The 20,360-nt window shown below is 37.1% G+C and overlaps 2 protein-coding genes across 3 annotated transcripts in view; both read right to left on the bottom strand.

Moving 5' to 3' along the window:
* Positions 1 to 17,214, bottom strand: part of LOC127624811 (G-protein-signaling modulator 2-like) — a 29,445-nt gene extending 12,231 nt beyond the window's left edge. Inside the window, exons 1-3 of one of the 2 annotated variants that reach the window (XM_052099745.1) lie at positions 14,015 to 14,277; positions 2,158 to 2,379; positions 1,467 to 1,602 (exon numbers count right to left, since the gene is read on the bottom strand). In XM_052099745.1, the coding sequence (XP_051955705.1) occupies positions 1,467 to 1,602; positions 2,158 to 2,379; positions 14,015 to 14,064 (408 nt within the window). In that variant the 5' untranslated portion in view covers positions 14,065 to 14,277. Of the gene's footprint in view, positions 1 to 1,466; positions 1,603 to 2,157; positions 2,380 to 14,014; positions 14,278 to 17,013 lie in introns of those variants that run through there. The other variant, XM_052099746.1, reaches the window with a different exon arrangement.
* Positions 17,215 to 18,545: 1,331 nt separating this feature from the next.
* Positions 18,546 to 20,360, bottom strand: part of LOC127624832 (growth hormone-releasing hormone receptor-like) — a 31,172-nt gene continuing 29,357 nt past the window's right edge. The window contains exon 13 of the mRNA XM_052099784.1: positions 18,546 to 20,217. Within this exon, the coding sequence (XP_051955744.1) occupies positions 20,116 to 20,217 (102 nt within the window). The 3' untranslated portion in view covers positions 18,546 to 20,115. The remainder of the gene's footprint in view (positions 20,218 to 20,360) is intronic.

Consider the following 20,360-nt stretch of genomic DNA (forward strand, 5'->3'; position numbering starts at 1 on the left):
TTTACATTCAATTTGTTAACAATTTTCTCAATTGCACTACTATATTTAATTCATTGTAAGTCAAGTAAGCATTTTTTTTCTTCTCAGACACCATTCAATTCTGAGGACATTGAGAGAAATATTTTGACATTTTCTTCAGTATGTGTAGCATTCATGTAACTAATGGCTAAAGCATTTCTAAAAGAGAGGCCGTTCAGAGCAAAGCAGTGCAATGAAGAGTATAACAGGTGTCTTGACACATTTTTACCAGTTGATGTTCTTTTTAACTTGCCAAAAGAACTTAAAAAAATGATCTCCTGCACGAGACATCAAAAACAGCGATACATAATTGTAAAGGGATTTAAGGGAAGGAGGCGGCGAGAACCGGCTTGACAATATAAATAACAGTTTCATGTAAAACTGAAACCAAAGACACAAACAAACATGACGGTCAGCTGACTGTAAAAAAAAAAAAATCTCTCTCTCATCGCACCACCTTCCGCAGTCGGCCTTTGTCCCTCTCGGAGGGCTTGATTAGCCTGATAAGGGACCGGGTGTGTATAATCACGACCCGGCCCCGCCCTCCGCCCTCCGCCCTCCCACAATAATGCAACAGTTAAAGACACCCATTTAGCACGTTTACATAGACTCGACTGGACTCGAGGTTCACACTTGTTCGAGACGAGTCAAGACCGAGTTAAATTGCTAACGAGCCCGTGACAAGACCAAGAAAAGTCTGGTCTCGAGTACTACAACACCGGCGGCCATGATAGCATGGCCAGCCGAATACTACTCGCTTAATCTCAGTAACTGCCCCATTATTGGACACTTTCATTCATGGATTAAATTAATGCTGGTTTACTGTGCAGAGTGAATTTCTACAATGGCACTGGTAACTGAAAATGACGGTGTTTGAAAGATGCAGCATCCAGGCCACTAGGTGTCAGTGTAAGTCAATGAAACCAATTCAACATACTTAAAGCACCATAAATGTAGTCCATATGCATAACATACACCGATCAGCCACAACAACAAAGAATCGCTGTCCTAATATTGCGTAGGTCCCCCTCGAGCTGCCAAAACGGCGCCAACCCGCATCTCAGAATAGCATTTTGAGTTGATGTTCTTCTCAACACAATTGTACAGAGTGGTTATCCGAGTTACTGTAGACTTTGTCAGTTCCAACCATTCTGGCCATTCTCTGTTGAACTATCACATCAACAAGGCCTTTCCATCCACAGAACTGAAGCTCACTGGATGATTTTTGTTTTTGGCACCATTCTGAGTAAATTCTAGAGACTTTGTGTGTGTTTGATTGTTTGTTGTTTTTAACGCCATGCCAGCTTCTATGGCTATTTCAATGGCGAGAAATGTGTAAACAATAAGTCATATGGGTTTGGAATGACAAGATGGACAGTAAATAATGAAAACAAATTCAATTTTGGGTGAACTATCCCTTGAAAGCCCTTCGATCGTGTTACAGATACCTTGTCACGGAGCATTCTGGAAATGTCCAGGTGTCTTTGGGAACAAACTGCGGCTTCGTCATAGCGACCAAGAACTTTTAACGTGTTTCCAAGGTTACCGCTAGCTTTAGCCTCTCCCAGCTGATCTCCAATAGTTCTAAAAATATTACACAACAATGCAATTTTCAAAAACACAATGACACAATTTTGACCTTTAGACAGATATTTGAGTTCTTTCATTCATTAAGTCGTTAAATTGTAATTTAAATTGCTTGAAAAGAAATGGCACATTTCTCTTCAATAAGCCACACAAATGGAGGTATATTATTTATTTAGTTTTTATTTCCATTAGTTTTAATTTGTCCATTTGATTTAGTTTATTTTTCAGTTAGTAATCAATCCAAGACTGATAGGCACTATTTAAGTTTTACATAAAATCTTTGTATTTTATAGAATATTGTGTATCAAAAATGCATTTAAGTTTAAGGTTTTTGACACAAATGTTTTCATTTTAGTTTTCATTAACAATAATAAGACTGACATAAGGTATCATTAATGTCTGTAGTACAAATGGTTAAATACTTTAGGGGAATGTTTAAAAAACAAAAGCTAACCTTAAGTATTTAAAACTATAGTGATAGTGATGTTTGCACCACTAATACTGTAACAGAGACCAGCTATAAAACAGTGAGAGAACATTCCAGATTCAGACCTGGTGAGTGTGAGATCATGCCGATGGTATTCCAGCGCTTTATTATATTCGTGCAAGTGGAAGTAGGCATTGCCCAGCTGACTGTAGATGGCGCTCAGAATCTGCAGGTCTTCTGTGCCCAACTGGATGGCAGATTCGAAAAAGGACACGCCCGCACGGTATTCCCCCACTTTACACAGGCGCTCACCTTCCAGAGCCAGTTCCAGACATGAGGCCTCCATCCTGCAGGGGGCAGCAGAGAGAGGTGAGAAAACTGCATGCACAAAATAAGTTCATTAATTAGGGATAATTTTATTCAACATCTCAAAAGAAAGTCATAAAGGTTTGGAACAATATGATGATGACGATTATATGATGGCAGAATATATATATATATATATATTTTTTTTTTTATGAACTACCTGATTAAAAAAAAAATAACGATCTATCAAGTAATGAAAAAAATAATTATTATATAAAAATAAGAACAAAGCAACACCCGCAATAGTCTTGTGGCATGCAATACGAACAATAAAATGACAGTATCCCGTATGAAGTTAAAATGGTGTGATAAAATGCCTAAGAATCTAAGCTGAAACCACTTAAGACAAAGAACCAGGAAGGAAAGAACTGTTCTGAATGCCTGTAACCTTCTAACATGCTTTCACACTGAAAGGAATGCAAATGGGAACACGTATTTACCAGAAACTCCCTTTATGTCATTAAAAGGTATTGCCTTATGAATAGTTCCTGAGAAACTGAAATCACACACACACACACACACACACACACACACACACACACACACACACACACACACACACACACACACAGTTGTGTTTCCATGTTTTATGGGGACTTTCCATAGACATAATGGTTTTTATACTGTACAAACTTTATATTCTATCCCCTAAACCTAACCCTCACAGAAAACATTCTGCATTTTTACATTTTCAAAAAACATAATTTAGTATGATTTATAAGCTGTTTTCCTCATGGGGACCGACAAAATGTCCCCACAAGGTCAAAAATTTCGGGTTTTACTATCCTTATGGGGACATTTGGTCCCCACAAAGTGATAAATACACGCTCACACACACACACACACACACACACACACACACACACACACACACACACACACACACACACACACACACACACACACACACACACACACACACACACACACACACACACACACACACACACACGGTTTCTGTGCAGTGATGACATCATATAGGGGCCCCAATGACGTTCAATATGCCGAGATGTGAGACCAAACATACACTTCTGTAGGACTCATGTTGTATTTGCCGTGTTGACAACGGGTTTATATCATTTTCTAAGCTGGATGTCTTTTCTAGATCCCAACTGAAAGCAAAGTGATGCACAAAGCCAAAATTGCAGCCAATTTGAATATATTCAATTTTTACACTGCAAAGATGTGGAGACGGATTTAAGACCGATGTGAATTTACAGCGGGTGGGGCTACCCAGCTCAACGCAACAAAAATAAAAATCAATCGCCCAAACCAGTTTTTGTTCAGTGGCACTGTTAAGTTTGCGACTGGTTTGGACAGCAACTTAACCACAACATCCAAAAAAAGTCTTTCTACTAGTTTTACTTTCCCAGCAGTTTCTTCTACGTTTATAGTAGCAAACAAGCTTTTACGTACAATTTGATTTAATAAAAATCACCAGAAAATGTAATAATCACCAAGTCACCAAGAAAATCTATTTAAAAACATATAAAATATAATTCAACATATTCTCACTTGACAACAACCAAAACACCTCATCTTTTTTCTCGCATTTCCATTTAAAACATCAGATAAACAAGCAAATCTATAATCCTGTAGACTCACTGTAGAAAGGACCAGAGCAATCCGGTCTCATGACAAGCCATAATAATAAGTACGAGATGGCGCAATCGTAAAAAAATCATACACGTTGGCTCATACAAAAACATTCGATTTTTACTCCTATAGAAAAATACAATGAACCAACAAGCAATTTATTTACTGTAAATGTAGCCCTAACCCAAACCTGACCATGATTTTAATACGAAACATGGTTTTGAACAAGTATTTATACCTAAGTTTAAAACCAAAGCCAAACCTAAAAGCTAAACAAAGTGTAACCCCTTATTTGTTCAGTAATGTTTCCTTAAAATGTAGGGGACATTTCTGTAAACAGTTGCCCCACGTGGTATTTCAGTGCAAAAACCAACATCTTAACCACCAGCAATCTAGCTTGAGCAGTCACAATCAGCACTGAAGTTGTGCTGTGTCTTGAGTTTTAGAATTAAGACTCAATCAATCACAATGATCCAGATACATTTGAAAACACATCTTTTACTCTACGTATTGGCCTTCCTCTCCTTTTTGTCCTGCGAAAATGGAGCTCTACCAAGTGGATTCATTTGAAAACGGCGTCTTCACGTTGAAGTGTGGATTTGGAAAACTGAGATGTTCAAGTGACACAGTCATGTGATCCATTCAACCCAAAACAATCAAGGTAACGACCCGTGTTGCAGCAGCGTTGTTGTGCCTCCTATCAAATTTGATAAGATATACTTTATTGTCCCACAGCCACATCTTGTCTTGGGCTCGAAGCCACTACATCAACAACAGCATAATGCACATCCACACGATTACAATTACAGCTTTTTCATATAAAGACTGAATTGCCATTTGGATGAGACATGGGATCTTAGACTTTAACTGTGTTGACAGGTTATCGCACCATACTTGAACGCTGTATCGAATTACACTCTCTAAAATCATTTGATAAAACAAAGACATCATTTAACTACCAACTTGAGTCTGAGCCTTCTCAAAAAGCACATCCTCTGTTGTAGCCTAGAGCTAAGGTTTTTAACATGAACATGCCATGTAAGCGAGCGGTCAATATAGACTCCAAGATATTTATATGAAGAAACCTGATTTATGGATGCATCATGAATGAGTACTGGACTAGGGTCACCAATTGATTTCGGATCGAATATCATCTCCTCGGTTTTCCTCACTTTCACAACTAGGTGGTGAGAATCACACCAATCCCTAAACTGTTTGATTTCAGAGTGATCAGATGATATATTTTGATCTCTGTGTAATAAGCCAAGAATGGTGGTATCATCAGAGAATTTCACAATATTATTTTGGGGGGCTTTGCTCACACAACTGAACTGGGGAAATTGCCTAATTGACTTTTACCTTTTGGGCCCTATTAGGTACAAAAAGAAAACACCATTTAATAATAAAAGGATTAACATTCATCCGTTTCAATTTATCCAATAGGAAGTATGGCTGAAGAGTATTGAAAGCTGAAATAAAATCAATAAAATTAAGCGTGCATAGGCCTTAGTGTCCTCCAAATGTTTGAGGACTAAATGGGTAATACTATATCTATAAGCAAACTGCCAAGGGTCTAACTTTGAGTTTACTTTATTTACTTCATGTTTCAATAAAAACATAATATATTTCTCAAAACATTTCATTACGATTGATGTCAATGCTACAGGCCTGTAATGGTTGTTCTCAGCCGGGCAAGGCTTCTTTGGGACTGGGGTGATCACAGATTTTTTCCATAGTGCAGGAACCGTGCGCAAGTCCAATGAACGCTGAAAGTGTGGGCACCAAGCTGGAGTAATTTCCTCAGCGCAGGTTTTTAGGAAGCGGCAGAAATCCCATCTGGTCCTTTGGATTTCTTAGTACATAACTGACAAAAGAGTGACTTCACCTTAAAGCTATTCACCTCAAGCCTTATGGCCATATTATCATTAAGAGAGTCTAGAACAATACTGCATTTGTTGGAAAAGTCATAGTTTTGCAACCGGAGGAAAAAATAATAAATTTTGTTAGCTTTCTGTAGGTCATCAGTGGTACAAGTTTGCATTTTACTTGTTCCATGTTGGTAATCGCTTTCATTGAATCCCACAGTTTGTTTTTTCGAGTACAGTTGAAGTCTGAAGTTTACATACACCTTAAACAAATACATTTAAATTATATGTTCCTGACATTTAATCATAGAAAACTATCCCTGTCATTGGTCAGTTAAGATCACTACTTTATTTTAAGAATGTGAAATGTCAGAATAATAGTAGAGAGAATTATTTATTTCAGCTTTTATTTCTTTCATCACATTCCCAGTGGGTCAGAAGTTTACATACACTTTGTTAGTATTTGGTAGCATTACATTTCAATTGTTTAACTTGGGTCAAAGTTTTTGGGTAGCCTTCCAGAAGCTTCTCACAATAAGTTGCTGGAATTTTGTCCCATTCCTCCAGACAGAACTGGTGTAACTGAGTCAAGTTTGTATGCCTCCTTACTCGCACATGCTTTTTCAGTTCTGTCCACTTTTCAATCTGATTTAGGTCAGGGCTTTGTGATGTCCACTCCAATACCTTGACTTTGTTGTCCTTAAGCTATTTTGCCACAACTTTGGAGGTATGCTTGGGGTCATTGTCCAATTGGAAGACCCATTTGTGACAGAGCTTTAATTTTCTGTATGATGTCTTGAGATGTTGCTTCAATATACCCACATACATTTCCATCCTCATGATGCCATCTATTTTGTGAAGTGCACCAGTCCCTCCTGCTGCAAAGCACCCCCACAACATGATGCTGCCACCACCATGCTTCACGGTTGGGATGGTGCTCTTCAGCTTGCAAGCCTCACCCTTTTTCACCATTATGGCAAAACAGTTACTTTTTTTTCATCAGGCCAGAGGACATTTCTCCAAAAAGTTAGATCTTTGTCTCCATGTGCACTTGCAAACTGTAGTCTGGCTTTTTTATGGTTGTTTTGGAGTAGTGATTTCTTCCTTGATGAGCAGCCTTACAGGTTACGTTGATATAGGACTAGTTTTACTGTGGATATAGATACTTGTCTATCTGTTTAGTCCAGCATCTTCACAAGGTCCTTTGCTGTTGTTCTGGGATTGATTTGCACTTTTCGCAACAAACTATGTTCATCTGTAGGAGACCAAATGTGTCTCCTTCCTGAGCGGTATGATGGCTGCATGGTCCTTTGGTGTTTATATTTGTGTACTATTGATTATACAGATAAAGGTGGTACTTTCAGGCTTTTGGAAATTGCTCCCATTGATGAACCAGACTTGTGGAGGTCCAAAATTTATTTCTAAAATCATGGCTTATTTCTTTTGATTTTCCCATGATGTCAAGCAAAGAGGCACTGAGTTTGAAGTTAGGCCTTAAAATACATCCACAGGTACACCTCCAATCAAAAGCTAACTGGCTAATTGTCTAAAGGCATGGCATCCTAGTCTGGAATTTTCCAAGCTCCTTAAAGGCACAGTTAACTTGGTGTATGTAAACTTCTGACCCACTGGAATGGTGTTATAATCAATTCAAAGTGAAACAATCTGTCTGTAAACGATTGTTGGAAAAATTACTCTTATCATGCACAAAGCAGATACTATAGTTTGCTAATATTAAATCTGTGGAGTGGTTAAAAAATGAGTTTTAATGACTTCAACTGTACATAGTAGTGAAATGATGTTCAATAATATCCTTTTTGTTGTCTCCTAACCTCCTTCAAATCGCTGATTAAGCTCTTTTTGTATGAATTTTAGCCCATCCCAATGTTTGTTTCCAAACGCTGCCTTTTTCCTATTAATGCAATCCTTTAGATCTTTAGTTATATAAGGTTCATTGTTTGGGTACATAATTAAATACTTTTTTGTATGTATTACGTCTGGCCACAATCCGTAGCTATTATCAAGGGTTCTACTAAACAATGTGTATTTAACATATTGTTTGAACCTAGGCAGTGACTATTCGAGTTTGCAGTGGTTAAAATCACCCAAGATAAAAAAAACAGGGGCATCCGGTTTATGCTGTAATTGTTGATGAACACAGTCTGAAATGCCAGGTGATGCTTTTGATGCATTCCCACTGGGAGGAACGTAAACAGCACAAATAACAACACTACCAAACGCCTGGAGGTAAAACGGTGTCAAACTCATGATGTACGGTGGTGGAACACGAGGACAGTCGTATTTCAGACCACACCTCTTTCAGGTTATTTTTTCGCATGTGTGTGGACGAGCAAATTTTGAAAAACTACTGAAAACTATTCGAAAATTATCCAAATAAATATGGACACAGTCTGAGTCAATGCCATTCCTTTCCGCATAAAAACGCCTCTTTTCTAAATAAATTAGTCTCATTATAGACTGTCACTGCACTTCTTTCACAAAAATTGCCTGGAGCAACTTACAGTACCACTGCCTCCAGATGAAAGCTGCCAGACGGTAAAATAAATTGTATTTAAACGAGATGTTAGTGTACATTTTCAGATTATCGTATAAGCTATAATATATCAAATAATGATCAAATGAAGAAGAAGAGCGCTATAAACTGGCACACATCCAGAATCACGGTGTAGTCAACCGCACTTTTGGCTCATTCAAGAGATGATTCATGTGTCTGGATCACAGTAGTCTGTAATGCTGTTCAGTCCTGCCAAAGAGTGTCAGATAACGGTGGTCTGGCGGACCCTACGCTAATAGCACTCAGAATCAGCCCGCAAGAATTGTGTGTGCAAATTGTGTTCAGCAGCAATTTTGTGGGTGAGTTTGCACCATTACCTGATCTGCATAATACCTTAAGTGAATTGGGCGCTAAATCAGTGCCAAATGCAAATAACTGCCACTTTTACCGGCTGCAATTAATTCGTAGTGAATTCCCCCTAAAGTGTTGTATAGGAGGCTATAGATACAATTTGATGCCTGTACTGTATGAATTTGTAAATTAATGTTGATTGGTTGGTCTCTATGGGAATTATATTTATTTGCCATCTTGTATGAAATATTGCAAGTTGTCGTGAGACTATGTTGGACTAAATCCATTACTGTACAGACCAGAATATTGCAGATAATTGTGGGTAGGCACTTAAGCAACCACCAAGCAATGCTATCGCAATCACAAAGCACACTGTAGCAACTGCAAAGTAATGCACTAAAAATACTCTGAACACTAAAGGGACCAGACAGCAACACCGTGACAAACACAATATGACAAATGTGAGTGGAAAACTTCACAACCCAAAACACACCTTACCTTTTCTCCATTTTCTTATTGGAACATCCAAAGCACCGTCTAAACAAAGACATGTCCATGTTTTCTATGACTTTCTCTCCTCCGCTATGGCGGATATGTCGTTTAATTTTCCATGGGGTACAGCGTGAGACCCACGGCTTTAGCCCTCGACACATTATGGACTAGACTGACCACTTCCAAAAGAAACCAAATTCCAGGAAGACCTATTCCAACCCTCAACCTTTGTGAGAACTTTCCTTTCCTCCACGGCTTATCTAAACAGGGCTTTAGCATCCAAAATGTTGTGGTGACATTGTGCGGAAGGTAACGTTGGGTTCTGTACACATAAACAGAGGGTCAACTGTAAGCCTGGCTATAACAGATGAGGCATGACTGTGTCATCTACGGACACCTGATGGCAAGTGTCAATTCCAATTAAGAGTGAGAAAACAGATTATCATGCATAAAGGGGGAAACAGAGTAACTCTAATGTGCTTTGAACCCAATAAGAGCTCCTAAACCCATAATTCCAGTTGGTTGGGCAACCTCAGTAAAGTATTATTTTGCTCATACTGAAGATTTGAGTTGTAAACAAATCCCTATCGCTAAGAATTAAGTTTTGAAGCATAACTCGGGAACAAGAATGATACCTCATATTTTGCGGCTTGTTGAGAAGACTATTCTAGTGATTAGACCTCCTATTTTCACCTGGCAGACACTAAAACAAGCTGATTAATCCCATAGAACTACATTCAAGGAGGGACCGAGCCATATCTTGAGACCAAAATTGGACCATTGTATCGCGGCACAAAGGTTTAATCACTCTTGCCATTAATAACAAGAGAGAGAAAGAGAGAAGAAAGGAAGAACAGGGTGTTTTCTGGGCTGCATTAAGGAATAAAACAATCCAAGGGCATGCCAGAATCCATTAATCTTCTGGTAAAGAAGAGTGAAATGTTGTCATGGAGAACGAGTCAACGCCAACCACAGAAACAGCAAGATAACCAAGGCCACATTGGGGAAATCAATTAGACAGAGTTAAATCCTGTGCTTTGCCCAAACTGTCCCAAGCAGACGTCTGACGGCATTCACGTGTTCCATGTCTTTATCCTCAGTAAGGTGGGACCCGAGCCAAATGCCTGAGGCGTTTTCTCCAATGACTAATTTCCTCCATATAGTAACTCAAACTTCTATGCTCTTTCCCATTCAATGAAAGCAGAGAGGGACCACAGGCTGTCATAGACCATAAGTAATCTAAAGCCATATGATAGCCTTGCATGAGGGACAGATCAATATAAAAGATGGTATTTACTAAAAGTCCTTCCCTAAAACTTCTCCTTTGGTGTTCCACTGAAGAAAAAAAACATGTAGGTTTGAAATGACAGGAGGGTGAGTAAATAATGATACATTTTCCATTTTTAACCAATGAAAGTCCATGACTTTTTCATGACCATGCCAAGCAGACAATTGACAGACTTTTAAAAATCATTTTGATTCAGACTTATTTGCTAATGAATAATTCAGACCAATTTGTGAACCATCTGGACCCATTTATTACAAGAACATTTTGTTCTGAAATCGGACATCACTATGGCTTGTAAGCTGTTTTTACTAAACACAAGAGCATTATGAGGCTTAGCCGGCGTGCCCTGCTAGATTTTTTTGTCATTACAGCTGAAACAACGTAAAATTCTCCGACATTTTGGGGCATACAGATAAGTGTAAGACATCATTAGAGACTATAAAGGGTCTACTTTTATTTGTGTACACACAATAACAACAAAACCATGTGCTTTTGTAAAATAAAGAAAATAAAAAGGATGAGCTTCAGCAGTCTCCGTGTTCACTAGCAGATTTCTGAAACACGTCACAAAAATGAACTGAAACTCCGTGAATACTTATCACACAAACATGAAATGTCTAAAGAAAGCTTAAGATTTCTACTTTTAAATAAAACAATTACAATTTTAAACAAATATTCTCCTGCAATGCAATCTGTTTGAAACAAAGCGATGTACAGTTTTTACTGGCTCAGTGAATTATCTCTAATGTTATCACACCCACCAGCAGAGCACGCTATTCATACGCTAATGTGCGGGGACGATCAAATCAAATGGTGAACGCCCCCGACTGTGCCTTGAAACATATAGTTCATTCACTTATCTGCACATTTGAAAGACGGCACGATACACAAGTGAGAACTCCTGGATAGTGACGAAGAGTTGCGGGACTCCAATGAACGTTTGACTTGATCCAGCTGAGGATACAATTTCGGACGAGTAAGTCATTTAGTTTTCATTAGCTGACCTGCTATTTTATATAAACATGTACATATTTTAATAGTGGGAATGTTTCCAGACTTGCTAGCCAGGATTCAGAGTATTGAAATATGTACTAATAAGCAAGTTTTAGTTACATTTAAATGTTGTTTCGGCTAAAGCAGGTATTTCATTTGTATGCTGTATGATATAAATATGATATTAAAATAATATGAATGTTTAGATTATATTTTATCTAGTGTTTATGCTGCCTCATTATCATCAACAAAGCTTGTGCTTGCAAATATGTGTTCAGGTTAAGTGAATAAAATGCACTTTAAATATGCCCATATTAGAAAATCAGCATCTTATAATGATTTCTGCAGGATCATGTGACACTGAAGACTGCAGAAATGATGCTGAAAATTCAGCTTTGATCACAAATTGCATTTTACAATATATTCAAATAGAAAACTGTTCTTTTAAATTGTAAAATGAGTTCACACAATGTTTTTACTGTATTTTGGATCAAATAAATGCAGACATGGTGAGCAGAAGAGACTTCTTTTAAACGGTAGTGTAGGTCTAAAATTAAGTCTTTATGTAAAGAATATGTAGAGTCAGATTACTTCTTTTAATTTATAACTTGATTTTGATCATTAAATCTCCTCACATTCATTCTCTATCCCTCATTGATAGGCCCAGGGGAGGGGACTTTGTCTCATGTGTGAATTATAATCCATATTCATGATCATTCACGCGTCCTCGCATATGACCTTTCTAACACTAAAAGTGTCTTACAAAAGTTAAATTACTATATTGTTGTACGAATGAGTGATCAGGATGGTTTTCACATCATTTTGTAGCAAAAACTCTAGGCTACAAGATCCAGTTCTCAAAGGTCTTGTGGACAAATGTATGTGTTATATGGCCTTATTTCAATGACTTAAAAGGTTTTGCTTTTTCAAAAACCACACATAAACGTTATTTTCTCAAAAATACAAACATGTACACACATGTTGCTCACATATTATTGTAGCCCAGTTTGTGCTGAATACAGTGTTCAGACTTTAAAAACACATTAATGGCTAAGCAACTGAAAAAAGCACAAATGTCAAGGCATGTTATAACTTCCCCAGAGGGTTAAAAAATATCGATAAATAGTATTCACTACCCTCTACAATGTGACTAAAAAGCTTGCATATGCAAATATTAAGACTATATATGTCTGTGATTAGCCAATTCAGATTTCATTTGGAAGTGATTGAATAGCATAGTATAGTGGCCAAACCTTTCTGCACAGCGATCATTTTGTTGAGAATAAAAGTTTGGTTTGACTCGTTCCATTTAATGTGTGTACAAATACGAGATCCACCCAATCCATTTGTTATTGAATAATGTCTCTTAATCCCCTTTCTATCCTTCACAGTCAGTTGTTAAGCAACATGGACAATATAACTGAAATATACCCAAATGAATCATAAACAAAATCTAATCGATTTAAAATCACAATCGAATCTGTATCAATAACCAGCCCTATAGTGTCTATAACAGAGATGTTGTCACACAAAACAATCAGTAACTTTTGGCCATCGTCAGAGCCGTGGCCTATGGTTATTGAATGTGCTGTACTCAAGGTTGGGAGGGTTTATCATAAGAAAGTGTTTCATTTTCCGCTGTTCAAATGCACTTTGTATTGTTTAAATTGTAACTGTAGTGGAACAGTTACTTATATCTTGTATTTTAAATATGTAATCCCATTACATGTATTCCATTACTCCCCAACACTGGCTGTACTTCAGTAGACACGTTGAGCTGTGGTGCTTACATGGGTGATGCCGGTCTGATTCTGGCCTGGACTGTTTCTGATCCATCCTCAATAATTCCCTACTATCCACGTCAAAAGGTTTTAAAAGTCCTGAAGTAAATAAATAAATACATTTTGCCTCTTCAGCCCTCGTTCTGTTTCAGGGGGTAGAGTATTTCAGGGTGCAGGGCAGCAATACAGGAGACAAAACAGTGACAACAACTCATGACCCTCCATTTTAATGATTAAACACGCTATTAAAGATTTACACAGGAGCTCTCTCAACCAACCCGAGCCCTCATTCATTCGCCACCACCCACGACCCTGTATTACTTTCCAAACCCAGTTTATCTGATGGAAAAACATGTGCACCTCAGTGACGTGTGTACTGAAGAAAGATGAAATCTATTGATAAGACATGTTTATGGTTATTTGACATGTAATATGTGGTGTGACATGCTGTGCTTCATCTAAAACTATTTTAAGAAGCCTTTACTTAATTCTTATACAATTATTATGCATGCACCTTTTATGACCTCATATGAATTGAGAGGGAATATGGAATATTTTTAATAAAAAAAATGTTTTAATGTGTCTACTCTACTACTGGTTTAAAAACACTCCACAACCACTAATCATTTAGGTAAAAAATAAAAATACGGGTTAGAAAAAAGACAAAGTTGTGAAGACATAAGTTTGAACGCTATCCTTTGTGTACAAAATGGAAAGACTGGTCTTCTCTCCTACCTGGATCGGATATGAAACACTTGCTCCTCGTCTTTCATGATCATATCCATTTAAACGCATAGAAAAGGTCCGAATTTAAAATGAAAACAAAGGAGGAGATTTGGCCATATATAAAAGTTCATTACATGCCTATAAAGCGAAGGACAAACATAAAGATTAAGCGAAGATGTTCAAGTTTTCACCGCAACTCTCAACCACTGTGCATCTGACAGACGGGCGACAATAATGAAAGAGTCTCTTTGAGAAATATGACCCTCTCACACACACACACACACACACACACACACACACACACACGAGGTGCAAGAAGCTAATGATCTCACTATACGAAAACAGTCATTGACTGATTAATCACACCATGCTATACTTCCAACCTACAAACTAAGACTTTAAGTATCAACTCCTGTGGAGAGTTGAGCATGAGGAAGTCTCTTGACTTCCCCGTGATAAACCATCCAAACATCAAAAGACACTTTTTCCAGGATGGAAAGTGAACGTTGTGTTGCAGTGGCTGTTTGAAGTAATCCAGACCAGTGTCTGTTGCGCCAATCAATGAACTTTAAAGAACTCAATGGGCTTTTAATAAAAACATCTAATCTGTTATAGTACTACAAAATAAAGACTTTGCGGTCAATGATATTGATGAATGTTTCCAAGAACCAAGTATTCATTTGAAAGGATGGTGGCACACAGACTTACTTACAGTATGACTTACCCTCATGACGTTCCAAATCCGTATGTCTTTCCTTCTTCCATAACACAAAAGAAGCGATTTTGAAGAATGTTACAGTGATGCCAACAGCAAGTGGTTTTGTGGCTCCTTTCCAAAAGCCCTAAACCCATTGGTCTAGCAACCACCATCCATATGTTTACTAAAGCATGTGATAAATGCATGCACTCCTTTACTGTATGCATTCTCCTTTCCGGTCTAATTTTAGTACACAAGAAAACTGGGAATATTCCGCCACAGTCCTGTTGTTCTGAAACCATTGCACTTCAGTATCATTTCTTTACGCCCTGTTAACAGTTCCAACAGTGAGTGACTATTTCAAATACTCTGGAGGCCTGACAGCAAAACTGTGCACAATGATAATCTTGATTAGAAGTTCTGTCATTAAAACAGAATAAAACACAGGCACTGTAAATGGATTGGATTCATTAAAAAGGTCCTAAACAGAGCAGTCAGTAGACACAGGAGCTGCTGTGTCCACTCTCTGTCAGTTAAACACTGGCCAGATGTACTGATGAAATCCCACATGAGCCTTTTGAAAGCATGCAGGGAATTTTGAGGAACTCCTTGCAATGAGAGAGGCACAATTTATACTTCACCCCAAAATTAAAGGGGGCAAATAAATAGAAATTATATCAAAGATAAGGCTATTTAAGATATTTTGCACTATAAGATTCTTGACATTATTTGCATGACAATTAAGCAAATTTCTCCCCAATTCTCATTGCTTTAGTCTTGCAGCAGGATGCGTTACTTTTGAGTTCGATTGTAACTACCGCTATTATCAGTAATGATTATTTATTCCAATTTAATGATATTACACTTTTTTCACATGTATTTTTAAATAAATAAAACAAAAATCAATCAATTGTATTCTTAAGTTTATATTGTGTATATTTTCTAATACATCTATCTTTAAAGTCAATAAAAAGTTTTAATTTTTATTATTATTATCATCATCATTAAATTCTCATTACTGAATACAGTGATGAAAATCATATTTTTATTTTTTATTATCATAAAGGCAGTACTCACACAAACTCTTTACCCTCCTCCCGTCTGGCAAGAGGTACCGAAGCATTCGGGCTCTCACGGCCAGACTGTGTAACAGCTTCTTCCCCCAAGCCATCAGACTCCTCAATACTCAGAGACTGGTTTGACACACACGTGTCCTGAGTTGCACTTTAATTACTGTCACTTTATAACTGTCTGCTACCTCAATAACTGCTATGTGCATAGAACACTATCTCATAGTATGTTATGTTTACATTTTAGAAACTGTCATCTTTTTGCACTACTGAGTACTGGTCGGCGCTGCACTGTCTATTGTCCTGTTCATTGTCAGTAATTTGTTGTACTGTCCTGTACTTTTTGCACATGTTTGCACGTGCACTTTATATAGGTATATATAGGTAGTTTATACAGGTATTTTATTTCGTTGTGTAGTCTCATGTGGTCCTATGTTGGTCCTTTGTTGTTTTTATGTAGCATCATGGTCCTGGAGGAACGTTGTCTCGTTTTGCTGTGTACTGTACTAACTGTATATGGTTGAAACGACAATAAAAACCACTTGACTTGACTTGACTATATCTAATAATTTATTGCACTACATTTTTACATTTTACACAGAAATACTACCCTATAATTAATTATCTACATGTAAAATTAATACTGTTATATATCGTTTAAATACTTCACAATTGGCATATGTAATTTATACTATATGGAATGACTGTTTAATTGTCATGACAACAACGTCTCCATTTATAAATCTTATAATACGTCTTATGTACTTATTATTATTATTATTATTATTAATAATAATATTATTATTATGGGGGTCTAGTTATGTCCCTTTACAGGCTTCGTGAGGTTCACCCGTTTATATTTCAATGAGCGATACAATGTATCATTGGTGGAATGGAATCACACAATGGAACACATTTAATGGATGATAGAATGTCGCAATTGTATCCGCTCATCGCGTGCTCATCTCATGGTCATTATATACTGACGTGTCTTGTAGCCTACATGAACTAAAGAGATTTATTTTGACGGGTGAGAGCTCTTACGAAATCGTAGAAGCGACAATAATAAAGAATGAAAGAACTCTTAAGAAAAGACAAGACAAATAAGTACACGAACAAGACCAAAATATCCAAAATACGTATAATAAATAGGTTCCGAGCACTCCACTTTCAGTGGAGAAAGACTTTGGCAAGAAATGCAAACTCGTGCAAAAGATCCAAGAAATCAAACTAACTCATACCTCATCCACTCTCAGAATTGTCTTTAATCTGCGCTCGCGTTACATGTTAGAGGAGTTTCTCGGTTTGACGTGATGAATCGGTAAAGTTTCTCAGAAGAACTGGGATAAATCCGCCATGTTTTCTCAAGACACTTTTCGGAATTCTGGAAAAAGGAAAGTTTTATTTATTTTTTTGCTTTGGCACGCCAATCATAACACGGGAGTTTGTAAACGCCACGCCTCGCGTTTGGAGATCTATGAACGATTTGTTCTTGAGCCGGTTCTTTTGAATCATTTTGATTCAATAAAGCGTCTAAAATCACTTTTGTTATCAATAGGCATAATATTGTAACAATGTAAACCTATACATCACAATAGGAAACACAGCAATAAACAACAAGTTTAACAAAAAAAAAAAAAAAAACCTGAAACCTTAGACGTGAGAGGTTCGTTAAGAATCGGTTCATTAAACGATCCGTTCGAAAGAACCGATTCGCACAAATGAATTAGATTTCCCAAATGCTACCGGGCTATAATTGAGTTGAATCCATTGCTGACATATAAGATGTAAATAGATCTGAAAACTGGTGAAAATTTAATTTAGCAAATTAAAGATGCAGAATGCATTTTTACAACTGATGTTTTTCGTTTGAATCATTTTGATTCAAAAGAACCGACTCAAACCGATTCGCAAAACGTCTGGAAATTAATAAGCAACATAGGGATGACGTTTGTGAGGAGGGAACAACAGTATTGGAGAATTAAAACAATTAGCGAATAAAATTAATAGCCTTGGCTAACAGTGGGAATGAAGTTTTATGTTGAGGATTCGCTCGAACCGATTCGTAAAGCGTCTAAAATCACTCGACTGCAAGAGATAAAACTATAATGAGGGAACAACATTGCCAAAATGAAATGATGTTAGTCTGCTAATTAATAAAATGTAGGCTAATTAATTGGCTGCCGTCGGAAACGACTTTATCATGTTAACAGTAACAGTTGATAACTTTTGTTATCAATAGGCATAATATTGTAACAATGTAAACCTATACATCACAATAGGAAACACAGCAATAAACAACAAGTTTAACAACAAAAACCCTGAAACCTTAGAAAAACATAAACGTGAGAGGTTCGTTAAGAATTGGTTCATTAAACGACCCGTTCGAAAGAACCGATTCGCACAAATGAATTAGACTTCCCAAATGCTGCCGGGCTATAATTGAGTTGAATCCATTGGTGACATATAAGATGTAAATAGATCTGAAAACTGGTGAAAATTTAATTTAGCAAATTAAAGATGCAAGAATGCATTTTTACAACTGATGTTTTTCGTTTGTTTGTTATTCATTTTAGTCATAATTTGCAATGCACTGCACCAGAGGGCAGTGTTTTATTACTGACAGAGAAAGTTAGCTGTCATTCACACTAGAGATTTCTGCAGAAGATAAATGCATTGTTCTGTTTTAATAAAAACAATTATAATGTCATATTTAAATCAAAACGCCTGCAATATGTACAGGTACACACTGTGCCAGCTTGCTTATGTACATGTATGCACAAGTATACACCCTTACGCACATATAAACAAACATACATCAATTATGAGAAACATAATTGCACTATTAAAGGAAAATAGGGCAAAAATCCATTACACAGATACAACAGCATCACAAAATGTGGAAATGTTTCCATCTCTGTGCTCTGTGGATTTGATGGAAACAAAAAACACACTGAAGGCCACTCAAAGAACATTTATAGACAGACAACAAACAAATAAATAATAACAGACTTATAGGAGTCTACCAGTATTATATTTTAAGTATATTCATTTACAAATATTTCACATGCTTTTTAGAGGCAACAGAGAATAAATGCACAGTGGTAAGGAGAGATGCTACATCCAAAGCAACTGAACTGCAGTCTTTGGCCCAGTGCCTGATGCAAATGTGGAAAAACTCAAATATTACACATCTTTTTCAAAGGCATAAGTGTGGAGGAACAGAGCAGAGTCATTCATCATTGTTTTGGTTTGACTGGAATGCTTTGAGCTGGTCCAATATGTTGGATGTGTAAAACAGAATAAACAAGAAAAATATGTTTTTAACACTTTTTGTAAAGCAGCTAAAACGTTCAGTTTTTAGCTGTTTATTGATATTGGAGTGACTAAGAATGAATAAACCCACAGGACAAAAAAACCCCATAGGCTCACATTTAAAGGGGTCATGACATGCCTTTTTTAGTATTTGAATATGTTCCTTGAGGTTCACTTTATTAGTAAAGATTTTGCACAAACGTCAATGACTCGTGATCATTTTCCAGCCTCATTCTGACCCTCTGTCAGAAACGTTTGGTTTTGGTGCTGCTTCTCCTTTAAGACTTGACAGTGAATGGCCACTTTTCTGATTGGCTCTCTGCTGTTGACTGACCTGCGCTCTCATCTTGCCATCTGACTGCTCACCGCTACTGCGCGTGGTTACGGAAGTGAAAAGGTAAAGTAGGTGTTAATGAGTTGTTGTGGAGGCGGTCATATGCAAATGTCTACTTCAGTGTGACATCACAATGTGGAGGAAGTAGAGAATGTGTCCTTTAGGCAGATTGGTTTCAACAAATACTCTTTTTGCAGTGAGGAGAATGTTTTGAGTTCTGAAACTTACAGTATATATTTATAGTACAATCACTCCTTATACTTTATCTCAAAAGATCAAGGGAAATTTGATTCCTCATCATGACCCCTTTAAATATAACTCACATAGAAATTAATTCATATTTAAATCACTCTGTAAATTCCTGCATATAAAAAGTAAATACTGTACATAAATATGAACAAACATACAAGGATACAGTATAAGCATTCTCAAACCTGCCGCACTGTCCTTCGATGGTACAATTGTGCTTCGTTTAACAGAGTAATAAACAAGTCTCATAATTAGGGACCCAATGAAATGATCTTGCTCTAAGGGTTTGCTTTTGTTGCAAGTGAGTAATGCAATCTGCATATATCAAATTGAGTTTGACTTCCTTTCTACAGATGTTAAACATTTCTGGAGATTAAGGACTGCTGCAGATGTTGAGGTCAGGCTGTATGTATGCATTACTGTATGTATGTATATCTTAGTGACTCTAAAATGGAGTGTCCATCTGGCTTCCTTTGGCTCCAACAGGGACGACATTGCAACTCCCCTCTTGATAACGCATCCATCGTAACCGCATTTCATTCTGAACCTATAGATAGATAGATAGATAGATAGATAGATAGATAGATAGATAGATAGATAGATAGATAGATAGATAGATAGATAGATAGATAGATAGATAGATAGACAGACAGACAGACAGACAGACAGAAAAGAGTGACAGACAGATAG

The sequence above is a fragment of the Xyrauchen texanus genome, chromosome 31, assembly GCF_025860055.1.
Source record: "Xyrauchen texanus isolate HMW12.3.18 chromosome 31, RBS_HiC_50CHRs, whole genome shotgun sequence".
Lineage (NCBI taxonomy): Eukaryota > Metazoa > Chordata > Actinopteri > Cypriniformes > Catostomidae > Xyrauchen > Xyrauchen texanus.